The sequence below is a fragment of the Bicyclus anynana genome, chromosome 6 (assembly GCF_947172395.1).
Source record: "Bicyclus anynana chromosome 6, ilBicAnyn1.1, whole genome shotgun sequence".
Lineage (NCBI taxonomy): Eukaryota > Metazoa > Arthropoda > Insecta > Lepidoptera > Nymphalidae > Bicyclus > Bicyclus anynana.
This window is the reverse complement of record NC_069088.1, coordinates 4,494,703-4,521,284: the sequence shown is the minus strand read 5'-3', so window position 1 is coordinate 4,521,284 and position 26,582 is coordinate 4,494,703. Positions and strand designations below refer to the sequence as shown.

The 26,582-nt window shown below is 35.8% G+C and overlaps 2 protein-coding genes across 3 annotated transcripts in view; one reads left to right on the top strand and one right to left on the bottom strand.

The window, feature by feature from the left end:
* Positions 1 to 26,582, top strand: part of LOC112048701 (CD151 antigen) — a 253,994-nt gene that overhangs the window by 72,709 nt on the left and 154,703 nt on the right. The window lies entirely within an intron of this gene.
* On the bottom strand, positions 7,721 to 10,547 carry LOC128198177 (uncharacterized). Its single transcript, XM_052882141.1, has 2 exons — positions 8,172 to 10,547; positions 7,721 to 8,131 (listed from the first exon to the last, which is right to left on the bottom strand). Exon 1 carries the CDS (start codon positions 9,653 to 9,655, stop codon positions 8,729 to 8,731), a length of 927 nt encoding a protein of 308 aa, XP_052738101.1. The 5' UTR covers positions 9,656 to 10,547; the 3' UTR covers positions 7,721 to 8,131; positions 8,172 to 8,728.

The window sequence follows — 26,582 nt, the reverse complement described above, 5'->3', positions numbered from 1 at the left end:
ACTTTCTAACATCTGGCTTAGATTTTTAATTGAAAATCGAGTCAAGAAAGAAATATCTATCTCCGATGACATATAAATGATCCATTTAGCCGCGACTTGGGAACTCCATTAAACACCAATAGCAATGTTATTGGCTTAGTGGCGCCAGATAACTTTGTTACAATGCGATATATTCCACTCTGGAGTTAAAAAGCATTTTTTCGATTTTAAAAGAAAATTATGCTTTATGTATTCTTAAAAGAAGCTTTTTCAAGTTAATAGGCGTATGTGTTAAATTTTGTATCTATCAATAGTGACCCCGCACCGGAAAACGCCCGGATCGCTTGGCGTTACGTCTTTGTCGGTAGGGTGGTAACTAGCCACGGCTGAAGTCTCCCACCAGCCAGATCTGGACCAATTAAGAAAATTCCTATCGGCCCAGCCGGAAATCGAACCCAGGACCTCCGTTATGTAAAACCACCGCGCATACCACTGCGCCACGGAGGCCGTCAAAAAAACTACTACTTACTTTTTGTGTTATTTTCGAAGTTCGTTAAGTTAGTCGATACTTGATTGTCATCGGGCATAGTTGGGAATGCCACGCCTCATTACTCAACCGCCGGGTCGCGACGCTCATGCTCGTAGTTCGGTAACTAAGTTTTAAGTGCACTTCACGCGCCAAATGACGTGATTCAGCCATTTGTTCCCATTGCTACGTGAACGTTACACGAACATACTTGGTATGGTGGAACGTTCATCATTTTTATCTACTCTCATTATGATGTTTTTTTTTTATTATTTCATTATTTGATAAATAATAAAAGGCTTATTTATAGTAAGCTTGAGGCATTTGAGATGTGGGTTTACAGGCGGATACTGCGAATATCATGGAGGGATCGTATACGCAATACTACTGTGCTGCAAAAAATGGGAAAGCCAACAGAAGTTCTGCAACAAGTCCAAAGGAGGAAGCTCGAATACCTGGGTCATATAATGCGAAACTCCAAATATCACCTGCTCCAGCTTATTATCCGGGGAAAGATAAAGGGGAAACGAAGGCCTGGTCGTAGACGTACATCTTGGCTCAGGAACTTGCGCCAATGGTTTGGTATGAGTACCAGATCACTCTTTCGGGCAGCAGTGAACAAAGTTAAATTAGCCTTAATGATTGCTGACCTCCGATAGGAGATGGCACTATAAGAAGAAGAAGAAGAAATAACTCTAATTATAGGAGATCAGTGATTGTAATACAGATTTACGCTGTTTATATGGAAAACATAGAGCTCTAATTTTCCACTATAAATGCACGCTACAATTTTTTAATTTAAAGTTATTTTGGCACGTAGGTATTGCTTTTATTCAAGTAGGTATTTCGATTTCGAAAGAAATGAAAATGTCGGCGAATCGAATATGCCAGATGAGCTGCATGTCCTTAGTTCCTTACTTCAATACATATAATGAAAGTGAAGTGTCTGTTTGTGATTTAAAAAATATATATATTTTCTCAAGTGCTTACAATATACACGATACTAAAACACAAACGAACTTTTTTTTAAATGTTTGTCTATTTATTTGTCTGTCTATCTTTTTGTCCGGTTTAAAGAGACTTTCACTGGAAGATAGAGGAATTCTGCAACATATAGGCTTTATATCTAGCAAAATCCATGGTGCACGCGGGATTTCTGAAAAACTAAATACATGCGTATGAAGAAGTCGCGAACGTTCGCTGATAAAAAAGGATATTTTACTCTGCGTGAAAAATTCCCAGAATGTATAAAATAAATAAATTAAATAGCTTTTTTAGTCATAAGCTATCGAAAAGTATAGATTTCAGTTTATAAATTCAAATCGATTTTTTTAATTCATTGTTAATATTTTAAGCATTTAAGTTCGACAAGGTTTTAATAACACAAAAGGTACAACTTAACTATTAGCTAAACCCCGAGACCGCTCCAAAAAGCGCCCTTGGGATACGTATCAGAGGCAGTGGATATGACCATTGCCTCTGATTCCGGAGGGTGTTGGTTCGAATCCGGTCCGGGGCATGCACCTCCAACTTTTCAGTTGTGTGCATTTTAAGAAATTAAATATCACGAGTATCAAACGGTGAAGGAAAACATCGTGAGGAAACCTGCATACCAGAGAGTTTTCTTAATTCTCTGCGTGTGTGAAGTCTGCCAATCCGCATTGGGCCAGCGTGGTGGACTATTGGCCTAACCCTACTCATTCTGAAAGGAGACTCGAGCTCAGCAGTGAGCCGAATATGGGTTGATAATGATGATGATGATATCCTCTTGATATCTGCATTACAGGTTCAACCCAATTTAACATTTTACTCCGCAACTTTTTAGTCACTATGCCTGGAACGGAAGTCACGCAGAAAAGCATATAAGGATACGACCAGTCGTATCGTATCTTAGTTAATTTTAATGAATAAATATCATCGGTCTAGATGTGATAGCTCGCACGTGCAAACTGACGAACTTTACAGGAGAGACAAAAAACTTCTTTAAAAGCTAACTGTAATAAATATGTTTACATTTCTTAGTGATTTAGATTTGTGAAACTGTACAAAATTTTTATATTTTTATTATTATAAGAGTAAATACCTATTTCTCTGAGAAAATGCACTTACGTGGTACGTAGTGGTCACTAACTTAACTAACGTAACTAACAAGTTACGAGGTATCACATCTAGACCGACGACTTGTAAAATGTGGCTTAGCACAACGTTACGTCATCACATTAGTAAGCAAAGTGCCGACGAGAATGCCAGCAGATTAAGCCGACTTGGTTTAATCTGTTGTTAATCCGCTTTCCTGCAAGTATTTTTATACTGGCGGATGCAGGCGGCTTAAAACGTCTATGCAGGCGGCCATGTTTTTTTTTTAAAACCTGCATTTGTTCGATCTCAATGAAACAATGCTTAAATGAAAAGTCTAAAGCTGTTCCTTTTATTTATTTATACAGTTTCTTTGTACATCACTAACAGATACGTAAATAAGACATACAAAAATAGGATGCCTTATCGCTTCATAGCGATCCAGCCAAACTTAAGCTTAGGAAAAATATATCAGAGTGAATTATTGAATATTTAGACATTACATTTATTTGATTTGATAATTTTATTGTTATGAGAGTAATGTCGAATTTAGGTTTGTCAAAGGTCCGAGTACTTTTTAATTTATTTAGTAAATGGTATCTGTCATCTCTAGTATACAAACTATCCCTGTTCCAAATTCGTCAACATCGATTTAGCAGTTACAACGGTTTTATACAACTATAAAGCTCATTTTCAACCGACGAAAAACGGAAAATTCAACATTTATTTTCTACTTATTAATCACTTTGAAGTCGGTGCCAAGCCCGTGTGATATTGATTTTGGTCACTGAAAAAAACACATAAATGAAAAAAATAATGTCCGAGAAACAAAACTCTTTATGATACGCCTTGAATTAATTAGATCACCTAGCTTACTTCACTTTAGGCTTGGCACCTCCTTCATAGCACATCATTCATGATCAATAGGTAGAAAATATTATAATGTAATTTTTACCTTTTTAGTTGAGTTTTGTTTCTATGACGGTTGTATTTAAAAAAAAATGATTATTTCATGTAGGTAATATGTGTGATAGATTGGCAAAACGTTGCTGTGGCAAACATATGACCGGTTTATACTGGGGGTGATATTATTTCCTTTGTGAGTAAATGTGGGAACGTCAGACACAAAAGTGTCAATCTGTTTGAGGGTAATAAATCGGTGCCGCCACCCTCATTACTGGCAGATCGAGTTACAAGGTTGACGAATCAAGTGGATACTTAAATTATTAAGTGTATTACATTGTAATTGAAGGGTAAGATGAAGAATTTTATTATGAATTTTAATAGAAATGGTATTTTTATAGAACTGAACTCTTTATTTTTATATTTGGAGTTTACGTCTTAAGAATTTAGAAGGTTAAGTTTGAAACTAAGTGTCATAAATATTATCCTAGAAATATTTTTGTTTTGCTTTAAGCACCATTCTGCTGCTTTTACACATCCTCTCTACTTTGTATTTACAATATTAAAGTAATAATATCTAAATTGTTTCTAAAATCTACGAACTTTATCGACTTTTTTTCAATTTACTTGTACATGTACAAAAAAGAAAAGTATTAAATTAAGTTTTAAGTTTCAGTTTAAGTTATTAAGTTGTAAGATGCAAACATTTACTCGTAGAATATTGAAATTTATATTGAGACTAGCTGACGCAGCGCGTTTTCACCCACGTGGTTCCCGTTCCCGTAGAAATACGAGGATAATATATATAGATAAATGGGCTATCTAACACTGAAAAAATTTTTCAAATCGGACCAGTAGTTACTGAGATTAGCGCGTTCAATCAAACAAACAAACAAACTATTCAGCTTTTTAAATTAGTATAGATATCGAGATGTATTTAAAGTAGAAATAAATGGCTTTGTAATAATGTTTCATTCAAACAGGCTGTATATTTGACTCAAGCCTCTCATCTTTACGATGATGAGAGACTTTAAGTCAAATCTAAAATTAAATCAAACAATAAATAATATACAACTATAGCAAGGAGAACAAAGTTTAACCCGCATTAGAAGGATAAAAATAAATGATTCGGAAAAAATAACCCCATAAGGGGGCGAGGCATTTGTCGGAACATCAAAATATCCTTGTTTACGCGCTCTGCGGCCTGTGGGATATCGGGATAAGCGCCAAACTTTGTGACACCGACCCGACGGGCGGCAAATTGTATGTGATTTGATATTGTTACAGTTCCCATATCATCCGACCCGTTGGTTCCGTGTTTAGTGAAATGTTCATCTGTTTCTGGCATTTATTCTTCAATGGTTTAAGAGTAACAGTTGGTGTAACAAGCAGACATCTATCCTGTCTTTATGTAGTAAAGTAGGCGATTCAAACCTACAAAGTATCATCATTTTACATCATCAATATCAGCCGATGGACGTCCGATATAGGCCTCTTGCAAAGACTTCGAAACATAACGGTTTTGAGCTGCCAGCATCCAGCGGCTCCCTGCAACCCGCTTAATGCGCTTTCCGGTGCGGGGTCTGCATTGCAGCACCTTGGAACCCCAACATCCATCGTTTCTTAGAACTATATGGTCTGCCCATTGCCACTTCAGCTTCGCAACTCGCTGAGCTATGTCAGTTAATTTGGTTCGTCTGCGGATCTCCTCACTTCTGAAGCCAAAACTGAGGTGTGACATACTCGTAGGTGTCACTATAACAATATTTCCTTACCTACCAAAGCTATGTTTGTCACCGCATACGCCACCATAAAGTATTTAGTTACATAATACTCGTTTTTCTCTTTCAATTCATTACGCTTAAGCAGTCAGACTTTTTTTTGTTCTTATAATAAAAAAATTTAGCTACATAAATAAGAGAAAAGTTAAATATTGAAAAAATCTCTTTTTTATTATTTAACCAAACATCAATATGCCGGTGTTATTTTAGGCATGTGAGGGTATATTCAGTTGATGGGTGTTATTAAAGATTTCGAAATAGCGGCCATATTGGATTCCTTTTTTATTTGAATAAATCCATTTAAGACAACAAATTCCAATTTCAATTTCATTCAAATTGAATTAAATTGTTTTTGGAATTTGCGCGAACGTCAGTTCCGGCTGTTGATGGAGAATTTGTCAGTGTAGCCATACTGCGCGCTTCCGGTGTAACAGACTGTATTTCAGTTTCCAATTTTCCTTGTGTTTTCCCAACATTTGAAAATTTTGAAAGTAATTGCAAGATATAACAGATTACTTAATAAGTTATGCACATCAGTTTAAAGTTGATATTGCATTGAGTGAGTAATAGCAAAAAATATGATGGCGATGTTTTTTTTTATTCTTTACAAGTTAGCCCTTAACTACAATCTCACCTGATCTGCTGTTGTTAGAGTGTTAGATTTATCGAGGAAGGCCATAGGCTATATAATATCCCCGTATTCCTACGGGAACGGGAACCACGCGGGTGAAACCGCGTGGCGACAGCTAGTTATTATATATTCATGATGAACTTCCGCAAAGTAGCGCCTGCTTTTTATGTTCTCATGTTACCGATTAAGCCATTTTATGCGAATAAATATTATCTAAATCTATATAACTTGACTTACTTTACGGTTTCAGGCTTTACGCTTAAAGGCATGAATCCGGTCCGAGGCATGCACCCCCAACTTTTCAGTTATACGTAATTTAAGAAATTAAATATTACGTGTCTCAAACGGTGAAGGAAAAACATCCTGAAGAAACCTGCATACCTAAAAACTTTCTTTATACTCTACGTGTACCGCCAAGCGATTTAGCGTTCCGGTACGATGCCGTGTAGAAACCGAAAGGAGTGTGGATTTTCATCCTCCTCCTGTCAAGTTAGCCCGCTTGCATCTTAGACTGCATCATCACTTACCATCAGCTGAGATTGTAGTCAAGGGCTAACTTGTAAAGAAAAAAAAAACGTGTGTAAAGTCTGCGCATTGGCCCAGCGTGGTGGACTAAGGCCTAACCACTCTCATACTGAGAGGAGACTCGTGCTCAACAGTGAGCCAAATTTGTGTTATTAATGATCGTAACTATAGCCAACGCCCGCGGTTTAACCCAGGTAGTTCCCGTTCCCATAGGAATACAAGGATAAAATATAGCCTATGACACTCACAAATAACGTGGCTTTCTAGTAGTAAAAAAAACCAAAATCGGTTCAGTAGATTCAGATATTACCCTCTTCGAGACCACAAACAACAACACACAAACTTAATCTTTGTCATTTCAAAGACATGTTAACCGCAATATATGCAGTTGTTACAGGAATTAAGCGTGTTGTAGATTCAAGTTAGGATTCGTCTTGAGCAAGTTACTTGGAAATTTATGTACATACTGTTGTTTGTCGAGGTGTTAGAAGTATAACTAGACTCTCATTTCACACTTTAATTAGAATTTCCCAGTTTTAGAATGGACAGACTTTATTTATTTGAATTATTATATGAGTATTTTTAAGCTTTACAATGCCTAAACACTCACCTTCCCTGCCCGACATGTTATCCATGCCCACACTAAACAATTTGTGATAAAAAATAATAACTACACAAAACATTATCAATAATTACAACACAAAACTTTATTGCACAAAATCACTAACGCGACTGGCAGCGTGACGGTGTCTACGCTGCCTAACAAACAACTGAACTCAAGTCATCAAACGAGTATAAATAATACTCGTACCAACACTAATACCTACCCTCTACAATAACATAAATAATGAATGTACAACCCGTAATCGAGGAACTAGTAACATAAAGTTCAATCTAAAGCTACAAACGAGGGTTTGAAATGTGCCCTGTTTTCATTGTATATAGTTAGTTACTTGTTTAATATCTTCGCGCTAAAAAAACCTTTGAAGTATCTCTTGTTTCACACTCCAGCTCGTTGTTAGCACTCAATGCGTTATTCTTGGAAGTTGCATCCACAAAGCAATCATTTTAGCCGACCAACGCTTTGTTATTGTCTTTGAGAAGTTTTTATAAGAATTTTTATCTATTTTTTCTAATGATAATATGTTTTATGTGGCTCAATGATAATATGTTTTATGTGGCTCAAGGAATTGTATCGATAGTTAATACAACACAATGTTCGTAAGTTCAACTTTTCCTTAATATAAGTCTATACTTCTATACCTTTTTGACGGCCTCCGTGGAAAAAATGAAAAATGAAAAATGAAAAAATCTTTATTCGTCAACTAAGTCTTACAAACAAGTAGCAAGGGCCCCTGTACTAGGTGGAAAACCCGTATTACTGGGTGCCCCGCTCATTCACCACACAGAACAACCGTAGTTAACAAATAACAGAATTATAAATTATAATATATTTAGTGTGTGTGTATGTGCGTGTGTGTGTGTGTTTGTGTGCGTGTGTGTGTGTGTGTGCGTGTGTGTGTGTGTGTACGTATATGTGTGTGTGTGCGTGTGTGTATTTTCAGTTTGTGTTTTATATGAAATAATTGCGTCCGTATTTAAGAAAAGTTATCTTTAAGTAAAAGTTCAGTTTGTTCATAGTCTAGGGCCAGCAAGGTATCAGTTACCACCCGTTTCAATTTATTATGAGTCAAAGCATTAATTTTGTGACTTTTATTAAATTTGTTATAGAGAAATGAAGATTGGTAACCATATTGCTTTCTTATAAATTTAGTTCTGCTTCGTGTATATTGGCAAACTTTAGTAGTTCTACGTTTTGAAGTGTTGTGTGGTTGGAACGGCAGCTTTTGGTGAATTTTATTTATACAGTTAAATATATATGTCTGTCTAATTGTGAGTAATTTATAGCTGGAGTGTAGTGAAAAAGTGGGATATCGAAAAGGTTTAAAGAACATCACTTTTAACAATGATCTCTGAGCTCTTTCAAGGGCAATTAAATGGGTTTTGGCTGCACCTCCCCATACGGTTATGCAGTAACTAATCACAGAATGTGCCAGAGCCTTGTATGTATTTATGAGATTTTTTTCATTAGCAACGTGTCTGAGTTTTTTGAAGATCCATATAAGTTTTCTCGTCCTATCCGTAATGCATTCTATATGTCGTCTCCAGCTCAGATGCTGATCAATAATTACTCCTAGATATCTAATACTATCAACTCTAGCAATATTGTTGCATGTGCAAATATTCGAAACGGAATGGTCGCAAGTATGTGCTTTCAGACTAAAGTTGATGTTAGGTTGTGTCACTTTATAAATGGAAAACGTTAGAAATTGTTTTGCGATTGTTGTGCAATGCCGTAGAAATTGTATCAACCAGGCACTCGGCAGCTTGAACTGGGTCTTGACTTTCTAGTATCACTGTAATTTTAGACTTTATTTCATTTGAAGCACCATCAAAATCTACTGAGGCTCTGGTTTTCACAACATTATGGTACAGTGGCTTATACATAAGGTTTATGATAACGGTGGAGTGATCGGTTGGTGCGTTGGACAGAACAAGAGACTTCGCGGGTAATGACGTTTTGAGCATCATGTGGTCGTAACACATTTTATCACGCGTGGGTAGTCTATGACCCGGGAGAAGACCATGATATGCAAGCGTGGTTAGGTAGTTATTGCAATTAGGGTCGGCTGAGTTCAGTTTTATGTCTATATTAATATCACCCGTTATAATAATATTTTCATATTGTTTATAATTTTGAAGTTGTAATTCTAAAGAAGATATAAAGTCGTCAGTATTTCTAATTGAAGGGCTACGATATATACCAATAACTACAGTGTCTTTAAGTGTAAGTACAAGGCAAGAGGCATTGCTAATATTAGGTTCAGATATTGCGTAGTTGAGAGTCTTGCTAACGTAAAATATAACTCCGTCACATTGGTTTATACATTTCTTTGTATAATATGTATTGTAGTTATCACTAAGTACAGGAATAGGTTTATTTTCTGAGAGATGGCACTCGGTCATAACTAATACATCGCAATCAAAATTAAGTGAGTGCAACGTTACTTGAAAGCTGTCTAAGTTTTTATAAATGCTCCTTATATTTTGAGTTAAAATAGTTAAGTTATTTGAGGGTACGATGTAAGCAAGACTGTCCTCAGGTTTACACATCAGGGCCTGGGCAAAATGGGTGTTGTCTATATCTGCACTGGTTTGCAATATGTTATCCATTGTTAAAAGTATTAGATAAAATGTTTACAAACACACATGTGTCATAAAAAATTACTATCATAATATTAGATCTACTTGTTATTGACTTGTTACACTTTAGAAAATAGTAAAATTTCTTATAAATAATATGAATTTTATGTACTTGATTTTGGGTTAGTAAATATAAGTTAGCAATAGATAATGTGCTTGCGTCTATTTGTTGACATAAAAACAGGACGGCATAGCTAGTGATAGTTCTCTGTAATGTGTAAGTTTGAGTTGCTATACTCGTAGTGTATGTACAGAAAAAATGTAGGTAATTTGTATTTAATGTGTATAATCGTAGTATGTGTAAGAGATTGTATAAAACATGAAGGTAAACATAAAAAGTTGTAATAAAAGATACAAGAAAACAAAATTTTACAATTAAAGTTACAAAATGAAAAAATACAATGAGCAAATTCATAGTTGGGTAATATATAAAAATATTAGTCCAGGAGTACGGCATAACTACTAGGATAGGATCTAGTCACTTTGTAGGTTCATATAGGCTCTTTATTTGTGATTCACTTATAATTTTTATAATCGGGGAGTTTATGTCCTTACGAACCAAAACGTCACCGAGAGAGGTCCAACAGAATTTGTAGTTCTGCGATCTAGTCAGCTCTCTTGCTAAGTAATACAGTCTGTTACCTTTCTGTGTTAGGTGGTCCGATAAAAATATGGGAATATTATTGCACTTCAATCCCAGGTGTTGCGTGTTAAGCTTATTATTTTTATTTTTGTAGTTGTATGTTTTAGCCGCAACTTTAGCCACAACCGTGGCGCAGTGGTATGCGCGGTGGATTTACAAGACGGAGGTCCTGGTCCTTGTTAGGAGGAGGATGAAAATCCACACCCCTTTCGGTTTCCACACGATATCGTGCCGGAACGCTAAATCGCTTGGCGGTACGTCTTTGTCGGTGGAGTGGTAACTAGCCACGGCCGAAGTCTCCCACCAGCCAGCCAGACCTGGACCAATTAAGTACCTACAACAATAACTCAGTTATTTAATTAAAATTAATGTATTTTGAGTCTAATTCATAGTACGACATATACAGGGAGATAAATAACTGACATCAATAACGCAAAATGTTAGCCAAAATTACACGTTTTTAAGCTAAATTAATGTTTTTACGAAGTACAAGAAGTACCTTCAGTGCAATTTAGTCGTACCATGTGCTGAAAAATTACTTTAGCGTTGATTTTATACCTGGTAATTATTTTTGATTAGCCGTGATAGGCCAGCGGAAATGACCTCTGCCTCCAATTCCGTAGGGTGTAGGTCAGAATCCGGTGCGGGGCGTGTACCTTTTCAATTATGTGTATTTTAAGTCAAAGTCAAAGTCAAAATTCATTTATATATAAATAGGCTTAGTTTACACGCTCTTTCGAAACGTCAGGTAATAATATTAAACTTAAGATAATGGTGATAATAATTATTCGAAAACTTAAATTTAAAGTTACGAGGGTTCCAAACGCGCCTTGGTCCGAGAAGAGCCCACAACAACCTCACCAGGTTTATCCTTTTGTAGTTTATCACCATTTATTATTACAATAAATATTATTATTATTTAACAATAGGTATATAAGTAGCCTGTCATGTAATACATTTCATTTCCAAGCAATTTTGTCATTTACGTAATCATTCACCTTTAATAAAAACTTTTATTAAATATGACTTGTTTTATACGGTGAAGGACAAATATCGTTAGGAAATCGTATAACTGAAAATTTTCTTTATTATCTACGTATGTGAAGTCTGTCACATTGGGCCAGCGTGGTGGACTATTTGCCTTAACCCCTCTCATCATGAGAGAAGACTTGTGCTCAGCAGCGAGTCAAATATGGGTCGATATAATTATAATTATTATTGAATAGTTTTTTAACTAATGAAATTACTTCTTAAGATTTATATAACTGTACAGTATGGAACTCCCGCGCTCTTTATTACAAGAATCAAAAAAAAAATATTATAATATTTTCTCTATTATTATATTAACAAAACAATGGCACATTTTGTGAAGAACTTTTGTAATTAATAATTACCCTCTTGTGGAGATCCCTCCCGACCCAAGTTAATTAGAGCTTTCAACATTTCTAGATTATCTTCGGCTTGGCGGTACGAACTTTTATAAGTTGATTTTAAATCTGCAACGTAATGAAAAATTGTTAAGTGAATGGAAGACATCTTTTTCAAACTTTTTCTCTTGATTGCCAGTTGAGTTCTGATAGAGAACTTTTTATATAAAAATATCATTATATAATATTTTTTTAATTATTTTTTGTCTACACAAACATACTTTTATTAAGCTTTTTTTGGGATCTTTCTTATATTTTATGACCAAATTAACTAGCTCGTTGGTTCAGTTAGCCTATGAGGTTTCTGATCACGAGGCTCTAGGTTCGAATCCATGGTTGGGCTATAGAGATACTGAGTTTTTCTTACTCTTAAGAAAATTGCAGTTCAATTTCTCAGCCTAAAGTTATTGGTGGTATTACACCACCATGAAGAGCACGTTAAGCTGTCGGTAAATTATCAATCACATCTTACAGTGGTTGTTATTTAATTTAACATAATAACCTTAAGCCCACCAATCCGCATTAGAGTAGCGATGGGTGTAAGCTTCATATCTATAAAAATATAACAATCATAGCGTAGCGAATTTGTGAAGATAAATTTGTGGTGCTGCAGGAGAATCTCCGAATCTACTGGCCCGATTTTGAAATTTCTTTTGCCACTAAAAAGCTACGTTATTTGTGAATGTCAAAGGCTATATTTGATCCCCGTATCCTCATGGAAACAAGAACTAAGCAGGTGACACCGCGGAACGTCGCTAGAAATATAATCCAACACTGCACGTTTAATAAGACTACGTAGACAATCAGCATAATAGCGCGAGCATTTTCTTTTTAAAGTGACATTATAAAGGATTAAAACATAAACAAAACACATGGGACGTGTTTCACAGAGTCAGAGCATATTATGAAAATTTCTCACTAGAAAGTGTTGCGAGTGTAACCCGTAGCAAAACCAATTTGTGCATCTTTCACTGCTAACACAAGCAATAACGTTGTCAAGTGTTGTCATGAACATTTTTGTATGCAAACAAACTCAAGCACACATTTGTTATTTGCAAACAAAATTCCTCGCAATGCACTTTACTAAAAGTAAAGAGATAAGTTGTATAACATAGAAATAGATGTATGTATTCCTTTAATAGGGATTGTATAATTTTTTTTTTATTTTTTATTCTTTACAACTTAGCCCTTGACTACAATCTCACCTGATGGTAAGTGATGATGCAGTCTAAGATGGAAGCGGGCTAGCTTGTTGGAAGGAGGGTGAAAATCCACTCCTTTCGGTTTCTACACGACATCGTACCGGAACGCTAAATCGCTTGGCGGTACGTCTTTGTCGGTAGGGTGGTAACTAGCCACGGCCGAAGCCTCCCACTAGCCAGACCTGGACCAATTAAGAAAATCTCAATCGGTCCAGCCGGGAATCGAACCCAGGACCTCCGTCATGTAAATCTACTGCGCATACCACTGCGCCACGGAGGCCGTCATATACAGTAAAAGCTCATTATTCGCGGAAGATCTCGCGCGCGCGTTCTCTAAATGTGTCGCGAATACAGAAACCGTGAATATGAAATGGTATTTTATATGGGATTCTATGGGATACGTTCTTGGGTGACAAAATAAAAAACAATTAGATATGATGATGATGATAGAATAATAACCAGAATAATGAGCGTCAACTCGCCAACAAACTGCCTGTACAGTTTGGCGAGAGTATCGATATGTTAAATAATTGTTATATCTTATAAATAAAATAAATAAATAAATAAAAAATGTTTGTATGTGTGGTTGTGTGTATGTGTGCATGTGAGTGTGCGTCTTGCAACCATAAACCACCAGAGTGCACCAATCAACCTACAAATGTGAAGGGGCTCTAAGAGAGATATCGCTCCCTCACGTCCAAGTTACACGCTTCCCGGAACATAATGACGGCCGCGAGGGACGCTCTAGTACGTGGCATACATTCAATTTGATTTTATTTTCATACGCCTTTTTGTGGTGATAAAGACCCTCTAGGTATTACAACGTCAATGGTTTGGAAATATAAAATTGGGTGTAAACCGGCCTCTTTTGTTGTGACATTAATAAAGAGATAGAGAAGATTGTAACTTTGTAAGGGGTAATCTTTGGAACTACTAATACGATTTAAAAATTCTTTCACCAGTAGAATGTTACTTTATCAGGGAGTCCCATAGGCTATATATTATTTTGATACCATATATATTAGCCTAGCCGTGATAGTGCAGTAGATATGACCTCTACCTCCGATTCCGGGTGGCGTAGGTTCGATTCCGGTCCGGGGCATGCGCCTCCAACTTTTCAGCTAGGTATGTGCATTTTAATAAATTAAATATCACGTGTCTCAAATGGTGACGGAAATTATCGTGAGGAAACCTGCATACCTGACAATTTTCCTAATTCTGTACGTGTGTGAAGTGTGCAAATCCGCATTGGGCCAGCGTGGTCCAAAGGTAAGGCCTAAACTTTCATTTTGAGAGGAGACTCGTTCTCAGCAGTGAGCCAAATATGGGTTGTAATGATGATGATATTAACCGAGTTATCACAGTTTTTGTCCTACAGGTAGAACCGAAACTCCTATTGCATAAAAGAATATAATTGAAAGAAGCCAGACCTGGACCAATAAAGAAAATTTCGATTGGCCCAGCCGGGGATCGAACCCAGGACCTCCGTCTTGTAAATCCACCGCGCGTTCCACTGCGCCACGGAGGTTGTCAAAATTTCTAGGGAATTGAGCAATTATTCTAAAGTTATTCCGTTTATTTTATTCGTTTATTTTGAAACTAATAATAAATAATTCTCTTCGTACCTCATCATCACCTAGTAAAAAGCACTCACTTTAATTACCCACGGACAGAGTTATCAAGAATCTCTAGTATCTCAATCTCATGATAGTTCGTGTCAGTTTCATAACTATTCGAAAACATCCAAGGCGTCTGCGAGTCTGTCAAAAAGTCAATAAGATTGGTTGTACTTGTTGAGGAAAATTGAATTTCGTACGAATTACGCGGTAGTTTCCAAAATATATTGAAGAACTAGCGGACGCCCGCGACGCCGTTTACGTAAAATTCTGTTGTTAAACAATCCCGCGGGAATCATATATTTATCCAGCACAGAAAGGGAGCCTACGACCAACATATAGAACCAGGGTATAATTTATCTCCATTCTAAAGAAGATGGTCCAAAATTGTATGGAGCTCAGGATCAGTTATCGTACCCTAGCGGAAATAAAAGAAGATATTATTTTTAACTATTTTTGATTATACAAATGTAATCTTTTTTAGATGTTTAATTATTTCGAAATAATATTTATTATCTCACAAGAAATGCAACATTAATAAGGGTAATAATGGCGGATTTTCAATGCAGTAATCGATTTGACGTTTGCTGTCAATTGTCATGTCCTATTTGCTTTAAGAGCGCCATCTTGATATAACTCAAAAAGTTGGGTTTTAATTTTATTTCTTTCTTTTTATTTAGTTAGATTTATTCACTGTAATACATTTTAATAAAATCCTTGTTGTTGGATTTTAATGATACAGGGTACAAGAGTGGACCTGAAATGGACCATCTCCTTTCAGCCAAATCAGTTCAGTAGTTGCAGCGTGAAGCAGTAACAAACATACATACAAACTAACTGTCACACTTGGTAGTCTTCATTAAAGCTGTAAGAACTACTATCAAGTTTTAAGATGGACTCGGCACTTGAACCGGAGTATTCGCATCTTAAATAAAAAAAAAGTTGTGAGGCACTCGGGGACTGCCGCGGTAAAGCATAGCATTTCCGCTCGTCTCGATTCGTGCGAGTTTCGTAGAGTCGTACAATACTAATCACACGCACACAACGCCGTGTCGAAGACTGCCGAACTGAAACGACGTTAGACGATGCACGGCCTTCAAGCCACACCTCCGTGCCCGTCGGAGAGGGGAGCGTGAGGTTTTTACGTTACGGAATCTCTGGATTCGGTCCCCGCACTCAAGGACCGTGATTGAAACTAAGCAATAGCTTAAAAATATTGAGCCTGCCCGCCAAGTAGCACGTCGATTCTCTTTCTAAGATCGCTAACGCTTCGAAAACTAGAACAATGTATGCGAATGATCTTGATCACGTGACCTGTAGATAGCAAATGTCATTCCCTTACATCTTTCTAGTTTTCGAAGAGTTAGCGATCGTAGAAAGAGAATCGACGTGCCACTTAGCTAGGGGTGCTGGTCTTAAACTTAATTATCTTAGGGCCTGCCCCGTTAGACGTTACCCCTCTGTCTAAAGATCACGACCTAACACGTAGTATTTTTATAGTAGAATCGATTTTCCTTCATTGATGTAATGAAATTGTAATAAAATTAATTTTCCACGACAAATACATTTTATCTAAATCTTACTAAATTGGAAAGGGAATGTTTTTAATCTATCTAAATCTAGCATAATGGGATTTGGAATGTTTTTGAAAAATAATGATGCAACGAAAACCGATTTATGGTCCCGCTCCGTCCCATAACAATGATAAATGAAATCTCCGGCAAGATTCAGGATTGTTATTAACCGCTGATACGGAACGTCATTTTCGCGGAGCTCTCTAATTTTCCACTTCCGCGAACTTTAAGATTTTCGTTTGAGCTTATCTCGAGATTTGCTGAAAATAAATTGTTTTCAAATTTGCTGAAAATAAATGCGGTTGTGGAGTTGCGATGGGACGACTGTTCAAGTTTTCTTACAAAGTAAATTTATTTATTATTGTGTTGTTGTTAATAAAAATAACTGTTTTATTTCAATCATCATCAACAACCCATATTCGGCTCACTGTTGAGTACGAGTCTCCTCTCAGAATGAGTGTGGTTAAGCTAATAGTCTACTGTGCTGGCACAATGTCGATTGGCAGATTCAAAAAGGTAAGCAAGTTTCCTCATGATGTTTTTCCTTCACCGTTTAAGACAATGATTTTTAATTTCTTAAAATGCACATAACTGAGAAGTTGGAGGTGCATGACCCGGATCGGATTTAGGACACCCTACGGAACCACTGGGCTATCACGGCTCTTACGAGTTATCTAATAATAATATCAGAATTTTTAGCTGATAGTCCGCTGCTGGACATGGACCTCTTGCAATGACTTCTAAGCACCATGGTTCCCAGCATCTTGGGGGGTCGACAGAAACAGCATTTTGCACCAGAACGCCATTCTAGCACCTTGGGAACGCAACGTTCATCGGCTCTTCGAGCTATATGCTGGGCCTCTTGCCAAAAACAATCTGGTAAAATATCAACATTTCATGTTTATTACATATCAATAAAATCACATTCATATGAGAACCTATCACGTCACCCTTTGAGATTGGCATCGCAATCAAAAATCGACAGAGTTTGCGTCGAAAAAGCCAATTCACTTCAATTCCTCTAGTGATAGCTTTCAGCCGAAGTTAATTACCGGCCTGCAGCCGAAACGGGCCACGAACCTTTCGCTTCATACAATATTTTTATCGATGTCTCGTTTTTCACTATCGTTTGAATAGGCATACCCACATTTTGTACCCATATGTTGTTATGAACAGGGTGTCCCGTAAATAGTACGACATACTCTACAGGCTGATAGCGGACACCACGGCCTACTAAAATAACGTAATATATGTTGCCGAAATTTTACGGTTTTTAAGTTATTTTTTTTTTTTTTACAAAATACAAAAATCCCTACTTTCAGTGCAATTTAGTCATAATTTATTGTAGAAAAATTACTTAGGGTTCATTTACACGAGCGGCAACTCTACCGAGGGCCACAGTCGACTGCAGTCGGCGACGGCGTCGCCAACTGCAGTCAACGATGTCTCGGCGGCAGCCAACGGCAGTCGACTGCAGTCTCTCAACTCATGTGTTCATGTATACCCATACATGAAACTTTAGTAGTATATCAGTATTTTTTTGGGTTTCTTAACTACGTAATCTTTATTGTAAAAATAATGCGACGCTTTGCGCTTTATACACACACAAAAAGACCTTTTTCAGAGCTAATGAGATGAAAAATAACTTTATTATTGAACAATAATTTTCCTCGAAGTTTCGCCAGCTTCTTTTACTTACTTTTTAGTTTACTTGGAGTTTCGAAAATATTGAATTTTTGACGCGCTATGAATTTTTAGGAATGCCTATATCATACCAATTTTCTAGTAGAAACGTGTCGTCACTGATGTCGTAAATCTATCATTATAAATGAACGAGCAAATATCGTGATTTAAAGCCTTCATACAACGTTGAATGATTTATGCTTCTCCAATGTCACGCTTGTTAATTTTAAGAGATATTCAAAATCTACATCCGACTTTGAAAATCAATACATTTCTAAAAAGTTAAAAGTAACTTTATTGAATTTTTTCTGACAAACGATTTCAACTCGGGACTTCGAAATCTATGATCAAATATCAACTAACCATCGACCAGCAGACGTAATTGCTAAATATGTACCTACATAAGATGACATGACATTATAAAAATTTGTTATATTAAAATAAAAGAAAAAAATAAGTAAAATAGCTTAACTTACGTGCTATTTTCAATAATACCTTTTTCTTCTTCCTTGAATTAGGGAAAGCTGTTAAGTGTAGGTCAATAGTCCACAGAATCTTACAGTCCAATGACACAATAGAATCTCGCGGATATACTTAAAAGTCCGGCTATGAGATCACTCGAAGGCATGGTAGAGTAGGTTTATTGTAAAAAATATAAAAACGCATACTAAGTACTGTACCTATTATGCGCTTTCTCGGTGTCAGATTATTAAAATCAACCGAGCCTCTTAAACATTAGTACTTTTTACCAGAGTTTTACATTGCAACTTTATTGAGGACCTAGTAGAAAAAAGTATTGTGCAGCAAACCTTATATTTAAAACCACTCGATAGATCAAATCACTTCGATGGAATCCATTTCATAAAAGTACCCGAGTTAGAACATCCCAGCAGGAAATGGTAGTTAAGACGTTTCCATGGAATCAAATATGAAGAGGAAATTAGATTTCCCGTTAGATTAATTGATAGAACGTAAATCTCAAGAGTCGTGATAGCCCAGTGGATATGACCCCTGCTTCCGATTCCGGAGGGTGTGGCTTCGAATCCGGTCCGGGGCCTGCACCTCCAACTTTTCAGTTGTGTGCATTTCAAGAAATTAGACATCACGTGTCTCAAACGGTGAAGGAAAACATCGTGAGGAAACCTGCGTACCAGAACCTTCTTAATTCTCTGCGTGTGTGAAGTCTGCCAATCCGCATTGGGCCGCCGTGGTGGACTATTGGCCTTACCCCTCTCATTCTGAGAAGAGACATGAGTTCAACAGTGAGCCGAATATGGGTTGATGATCAATTCTCAACATTAAAAAAAAGATTTATTTTAATTAGGCTTAGTTTACAAGCACTTTTGAAACGTCAAACTAAGTCATAATTAAATTTAATGGTGGTAATTAAAGTCGAAAACTTAAAATTAAAGTTACGAGGGTTTCAAACGTGCCTTGGTCCGAGAAGAGCCCATAACAAACTCAGTCAAGATTTTTTTTTGTTTACCACTATTTTGCATTATCTAGAACTAAATGAACAATCGTATAGTGCAGTTCAACACCATGCTGTTTTGTCATTTAGATATATAATCTTTCCCTAATAATAATAAACTTTGCTCCGTTAAATTGGAAACATCCGAAAAATCTCTTTATGTATCCAATGTCAACGAAGTTTCGAGTTTCGGGGTTCTAGGGAAATAACTTGTAATAGATACGTGAGTAGATTTTCCAATAAAGAAACTTTATTGAAAGTTTTCCGTTCCTCGTTAAACTTGTTCAATGTTTATTTTAGACGTAGTCTGTTGATATAAAAACAACTTATATAAAAAAAAAATAAAAACACTTTTTGCTTTTTTTAAGGAAAGAAACTCCGTGAATAGAAAAAAGTATAAATAGTTTTAGCAAACTACTCAGACGTGTATTTTAAAAAGAAGAAAACCAATGTTGTACTAAGGTTGATTCACAATGTTTGTCAGGACGACTTAACAAATCAAATTGTAATCAAAATAAGACCCTAGAACGGCAGATAATACCTTGAGCTGTCCCAGAGTCTTGTGACACCGAGTGCAGGTATAAAGGATCCCTTTCGACCAGTTAACACTCACCTTCACTGCTCAAGTTATTCTCCCCGCCTATCCCAAGTAACCTATGAAAGATTACACAACACGGGTTGTGGACGGATCGAAGCACTGAAGCCGACCGTACCCGACCGCCCGATCGCTCCCCCTCTCTAACTCCCACTGTTACGGAAACAAGTCGCGCCACCTAACGTAGGCACAAGCCAACACAAGATCGAACGACGTCATATCCATGTCAGATTACTATTTTCTACAATAGGAAATCATCATCATCATGTGCCATCCTCGAAGTTTGGCAGTCAATATGTGAAAAGCCTTCCTATTTTTGCCGCTTCCTTTAGCTGCGGATAGCTTAGGCCAGTCCACTCTAATATTATATATTGTCCAACCATTGCCGTCATTGGAGAATATATGGCAATATAATATTTGTCGAATGGATATGCTATACTATAAATATTATCAGAATTATTAACGTCCCATAAATGGTATAAGATGGTTTTATCTAATAAGACTGATTTAATAGTAAATATACTACTTCAATTAATTTAAACAGATTTATGTAAATGTTAAGAAGTGTTGGTACATTGGTCGAAATCAATACAAGTTAGTCCTTGACTACAATCACACTTGATGGTAAGTGATGAGTGTCTAAGATGGAAGCGGGCTAACTTGTTAGGAGGAGGATAAAAATCCATACCCCTTTCGGTTTCTACACGGCATCGTACCGGAACGCTAAATCGCTTGGCGGTACGTCTTTGCTGATAGGGTGGTAACCTAGCCAAAATATTTAATTAGTTCCAGTATCGACAAGTAAATCATCTCAATATCTTGATTTAAATGTTCACAATTTAATTTATAGACGACACGTATAACTTAAAAAAAAAACAATTCATAAACACGTCTGGCTTTTAAAAAGCACATTAATAGTTTAGAGACTTTTACCTCACCTTATAATACTTAGGTACTTACAAGGTTTCTTCATAACGCCGAGAAAAGGCGTTAAAGATTTTCTTTGTCACAATAACTTACTATTAAAGGTGCAACCATTTCTTAGCTTTTATAAGCTTTTCAAACTGTTTATGTTTCTTGCTTTTATGAGCTTTTCAAACTAAAAAATGTCGTTATATTTTAGGTTGATTTATTTTTTCCTAATTGCCAAACCAACTCCTTTCTTACAAAATACTTGTTTGTCCTGAGGGGAAAGTCAATCATTTTCTCCACAATGCGCAAGATTTTCATCCTTTATTTTTTCCTCCACGTGGAATTCTTTTTTTATATTATTTTTCTTTCCGATCTGAAAACACTCAGATCGTAGTCAAGTGCAATTAATTATTCATCGAGAAACAAAATAAATATATTTTTTTATTTCTCAGCTTATGGCACATCTGTACTCATTTTTAAGACTTTCTTTTAAGTTTCTTAAAAAGCTTTAAAAATACTTCGTAAATAACACTAATTGGTAAAAAACGGATAAAGATCCGTAAAGTACTTTTATGGTAATCTCGTTCAAACAGACACAACTGAGGCTTTGATTTACTATAGTTATACTGTGTAATAAACCATTCCAGTTTCTGGAGTAATAGAGGCGTGACACCAAATTGATCCAGTGATCCATTAATGACAGTTTGATCTTATAAGTGATTAAGGGCATCCATTAGTGAATGGATATTGAAGGTGTCAATATATGTTACACTTGATTGATAACGGCAATTAAAGGCTAACACACCTAAAATCATCTGGTTAATTTAACAAAGCCAAATATATTGAGCACTAACTTATATTTAATATTATAGTGTTTTGATATATTTCATTTTTATTCTCGTTCTGAATGATGTTGGAAAGTTGAAATTGTTTTTTGACAAATCTTTATTTAACTTGTCAAAAAGGAATACCCATCCTCGGCCCAGACCTACCTTAACCATCCGGCAATTTACTTTTATCAAAAAAAATCTTGACTCTTCCATAAATAATCATGTTAATACAATTAACCAGTATATTGGGTAATGTTTCATAGTCTTGGACTCAAAAGTTTAACCTCGGGGGACTTTCATAAGCTCGGGCTACTGAATTATTTCGTTAAAATAATTCCTCTTATAAAATACTCGGAAGCTTGTCTTGAGCTTAATTAGAATTTATATCGGAAAGAGGATTACGATAATGTTATTAACAAAACAAATTGTAGTTATAATTTAGCCCACGAATATTTCCCCCGTTTCTCTATTCTTTTCTTTCTTTCTTCTTCTTTCTTTCTTATTTTCTCTAGCAAACGTGACATGTGAAGTAATTTGATTACAAATTTAACGAACATTATTTTTATACAGACATAAACATTCAAATTGCAATTAAAAATGGAGGTTAGGTGTGTGTGAAAAATAACCAAATAACCACTTAAGTGTCTGGCGATGATTAATTTACTAGCGGACGGCTGCGACTTCATCCGCGTCCGGAATTCAGTTTCTCACAAATCCCGCGGGAACCATGATTTTTTCTGGGATGGTTAAGTTAAGTCGAGGCGTGAAAGAGTAACAAACATTCAAACCATCAAAATCATCAGATTTTTGCAAATCTCGGGAATCGGGGAAAATCTATTTCCATTCAAAATTTCTGCCAAATTGCTTCAGTAGAAGTGGCATTAAAGAGTAACAAACATCCATACAAACTTTCGCATTTATAATATTAGTAGGATAATGTGATAGGTAATTTAATCTCTGAGTAAACATTTTTGAACGATTGAGTCTAGATATTTGAAACCTGTTGCCTCTAAAAACCACCATGATCTTAACTTTATAGTTGGCTTCCTAGTAGGATGAGGGCATAGCTGAACTGCATTGCATGAAACATTGCTTCTACAAAATATCAATATTTGGAGCTATCCTTGTATAAGGCGAAGCTGTATGTAATTTTTTGGTAATCTCCTCTAAGATTGTTATATTACTTCTGATTTATCATTTTTACCTAGAAACAGCACCTTCTTTTATCTAACCAACCTTGGCAATTACAAAGTTTACTACAAAATTTAAAAAGTCCAGCAAAAATTCATTACTTTACAAGTAGCTACGTTAAATCATAAGCCAGGCCTAATTTACGACAGGAATATTTTATTTACAGCAGCGTCAAGCGAGGCCGATGGAAAATGTGGAAAATACAGTAAAAGCGAGGAAATTTAGTTATACAATTACATGGATATATTTTGACGATGCTCGCTCCATTTCGACTTTACGTTTACGGGTCGGATATTTTTGGAGTGAGAACGTGCCTTTACACTTAAATGTGTATTAATTTAGCTGTGTAATCTTACATTAAGGGAATTCCTTACACTGGTTTCAGATGTTTAATACTATTTTAGAATTGAATACTTGTTTACGTGGTACTAGCCGCCGCTCCGCGGTTTCAGTCGCGTAGTTTCTGATACCGTAAGAATACGGGGATTAAAATTTAGCCCATGGTCCTCGAAAATAATTTTCTAGTGGTAAAAGATTTTTCAAAATCGGCTCAGTATATCTAGAAATTACCCTCTAGAATATCACAAATTTACCTTTTATTAATTAATTTATATTGATAATAATATACTCGTAGATAGAGACGTAATAAGTATTGTGGCGCGAGAATTTTTGCGTTTGACTACGATTTCACCAGCCCCCATTGCCAACATTTGCTATCGACAGGTCAAGTGATCAAGATCTGTCATTCCATACATTTTTCTAGTTTTTGAAGCGTTAGCAATCGTAGAAATAGAATCGACGAGCCACTTGGCTAGAAGGGTTGATCTGAAGTAACGGTCCATGTATTTTACTCCCTTAAAGGGTTTATTCAATTTTTAACCGACTTCCAAAAAGGAGGAGGTTCTACGTTCGGCTGTATGTATGTTTTTTTTTTTTATATTCATTTAATTCAACGTAATGTAGTAGCAATTATAGTTACCCAAATAAAGCTTAAAAGTAAGCTTAAAGTAACGCATCAAAATTTTTTCGCACATTTTTTTATTATCATTTTAATTATACTTAGCTGGTATTTTTATATCATCGATAACAGCATAATTTATAACTAAGTGCCCAAATACAGCAAATTTCCTAATTCCCCATTCAACATGTGTTTAACAGGAAATTGGGGTAAATTGGTGTACTGACTTATGTAAGTACCTGATTAGTTTCCATCGTGCCGTGTAGCTAAATAATTTGGCATCTTTCCGGTAAGGGAATACCTGCCAATATTCACCATTAGATCGTATTCATTTTAAATCACCTATATACACACGTGTATTATTATTGACTGCCTCATAAATGGTGGGTTCGACTCCTGGGTCGGATTTAAATATTGAGTTTTCTGTTTTTTATAAAAATTTAGTCGTCGGTCTATATCGTTAACTTCTGATAGTAATCTTTACAGAGTCAAAAATTATAACGACAAACTCTAAACTCTAACCTCTCTCACATATATAATATTTATGACAGCCTCCGTGGCGCAGTGGTATGCGCGGTGGAATTACGAGACGGAGGTTCTGGGTTCGATCCCAGGCTGTGCTGATTGGTTTTACTAATTGGACCAATTTCCCAGCGACAAAAAAAAAGGTCTGGCTGGTAGGAGGCTTCGGCCGTGGCTTGTTACCACCCCACCGGCGAAGACGTGCCGCCAAGCGATTTAGCGTTCCGGTACTATGTCGTATAGAAACCGAAAGGGGTATGGATTTTCATCCTACTCCTAACAAGTTGGCCTGCTTCCATATTAAATTACATCATCACTTACCATCAGGTGAGATTGTGGTCAAGGGCTAACTTGTAAAGAATTAAAAATTATAAAAAAATGTATATGGAAGGTACCACAGTCCACAGATGGAGTATAAAATTATTGTGTACCAATTAATTTGGAGAAGAACGAACTAGTGTTTCTAAACCAGAGAAAACATAATATTATTCAAATTCCGTTAGCAAATAAAATAAAAATTCGATGTTCGTTAATCTAAATTGCTCTCAAAAACTTCAATGACCGGATGGAAATTAATTGTAGCGGTAATACAATATTTTTATCTCTCACAAGTTCTAAAATAACTACAAACATACTATTAAAAAAACTGCATAACCATACAGTTTTTAAAAAGTAATTAGGATTAGTCATCATATTGTCTGTTTCATAGACAAAAAAAAATTAAAAGACAGCATTGAAAGTGTATTCATAAAAATTTATATACCAGAGTATTATAGCCAGGTAGGAGACACCAAATTTTTTTTAATAAAGATTTTTTATAAATGTCGGTTCAGTTTAAATGTAAACTATCTAAAGTAATATCACAAATATGTTAGACTAGCTAACGCCGCGCGGTTTCACCCGCGTGGTTCACGTTTCCGTAGGAATACGGGGATAATATATAGCCTATAGCCTATCTCGATGTATGTGCTACGTAACACTGAAATAATTTTTCAAATCGGACCAGTAGTTCCTGAGATTAGCGCGTTCAATCAATCAAATAAACAAACAAAGTCTTCAGCTTTATAATATTAATAGTATAGATTATTTTTTGTTTGTAGGTATGTTACGAACAGGCTTTGACACCAATGGAACTTACATCATCTGCGAGAAACATTCTATATTTTATCTCCGTATTCCAACGGGGATAGGAACCGCATCTGCTAGGGCGTCTGCTATTTGTGAAAATCCGGTAAACATTTTTTTTTTTTAAATAATTTATGTTAATGATAATTCAGACAAATGAGACAGATTATGTAAACTTTGTCCGTGAAAAGACCGTGAAAGCCTACTTAAGCTTGATTCACATTAATTTTACTGCACGCGCCGTATTTTTAATTCGTGATTTAGTATTCAACATTATTATTGAATAGAATAGAATAGATAGAATATTATTCCTTCTGAACCGTTAGTAGAATCATTACAAACCTACAAACAGATAAACTTAATATCAGCCACTGACAATCAAGTTATGCTGATTGCGACCAACACACGAAACTGTCTCTATAGAATCGATGTTAAATAGTTGTAATCGTGTTCGTCGGTTAAAGAACTCCGCAAAAATACCTTTATGTGTAATTGAATTATGTAAAAAACGGGCAAAAACTTCTAGTTTAGTATAAGATATATACAAAATCTAAGCTCGTTTTCCTCGGAAAATGACAGACAATTTTGTTCGTGACTATGAGTGCGATACAGGTCCTTCTATAATTGGTCTGAGCCTGTATGACGTTCATATTACGTACCATTATCGTGAATCGCGTCAAACTTTCAAGAGTGAAACGAACTGTCACTCGCACCATCCTACTTGAATACGAACTGTAATATTATATCCTTTTTACATAAAAAGGTTAACCAATTGCTTATTAATTGCAAATTAAAACAAATATAAGATCGTTAAATACATTTCATATTAAAAAGTTCTGGAAATTTTGGCATCCATGATTCATAGTAGTCAGAAGATGAAAATGAAGAAAATATTATGAATAAATAACGCTTTAAGATGCAACCTAACTGTTTTAAAATATACATTTTTGTTTTATTTACATTAATAAACTCCAAAATTTTCCATATAATATGAGAATATATTTATCATAGGTAAATTCTCATAATGGACTAGGTATACCTATTATAATAACTGGCGGACAGCCGCGACTTCGTACGCGTGAAATTCTGTTTTTCACAAATCCCGAGGGAACCATAAATTTTATCGGTATAAAAAGTAACTTTTATGT

What these genes read in the sequence shown, in the direction of transcription:
- LOC128198177 (XM_052882141.1), bottom strand. Translation starts at nt 9,655, where the DNA reads ATGGATAACATATTGCAAACCAGTGCAGATATAGACAACACCCATTTT.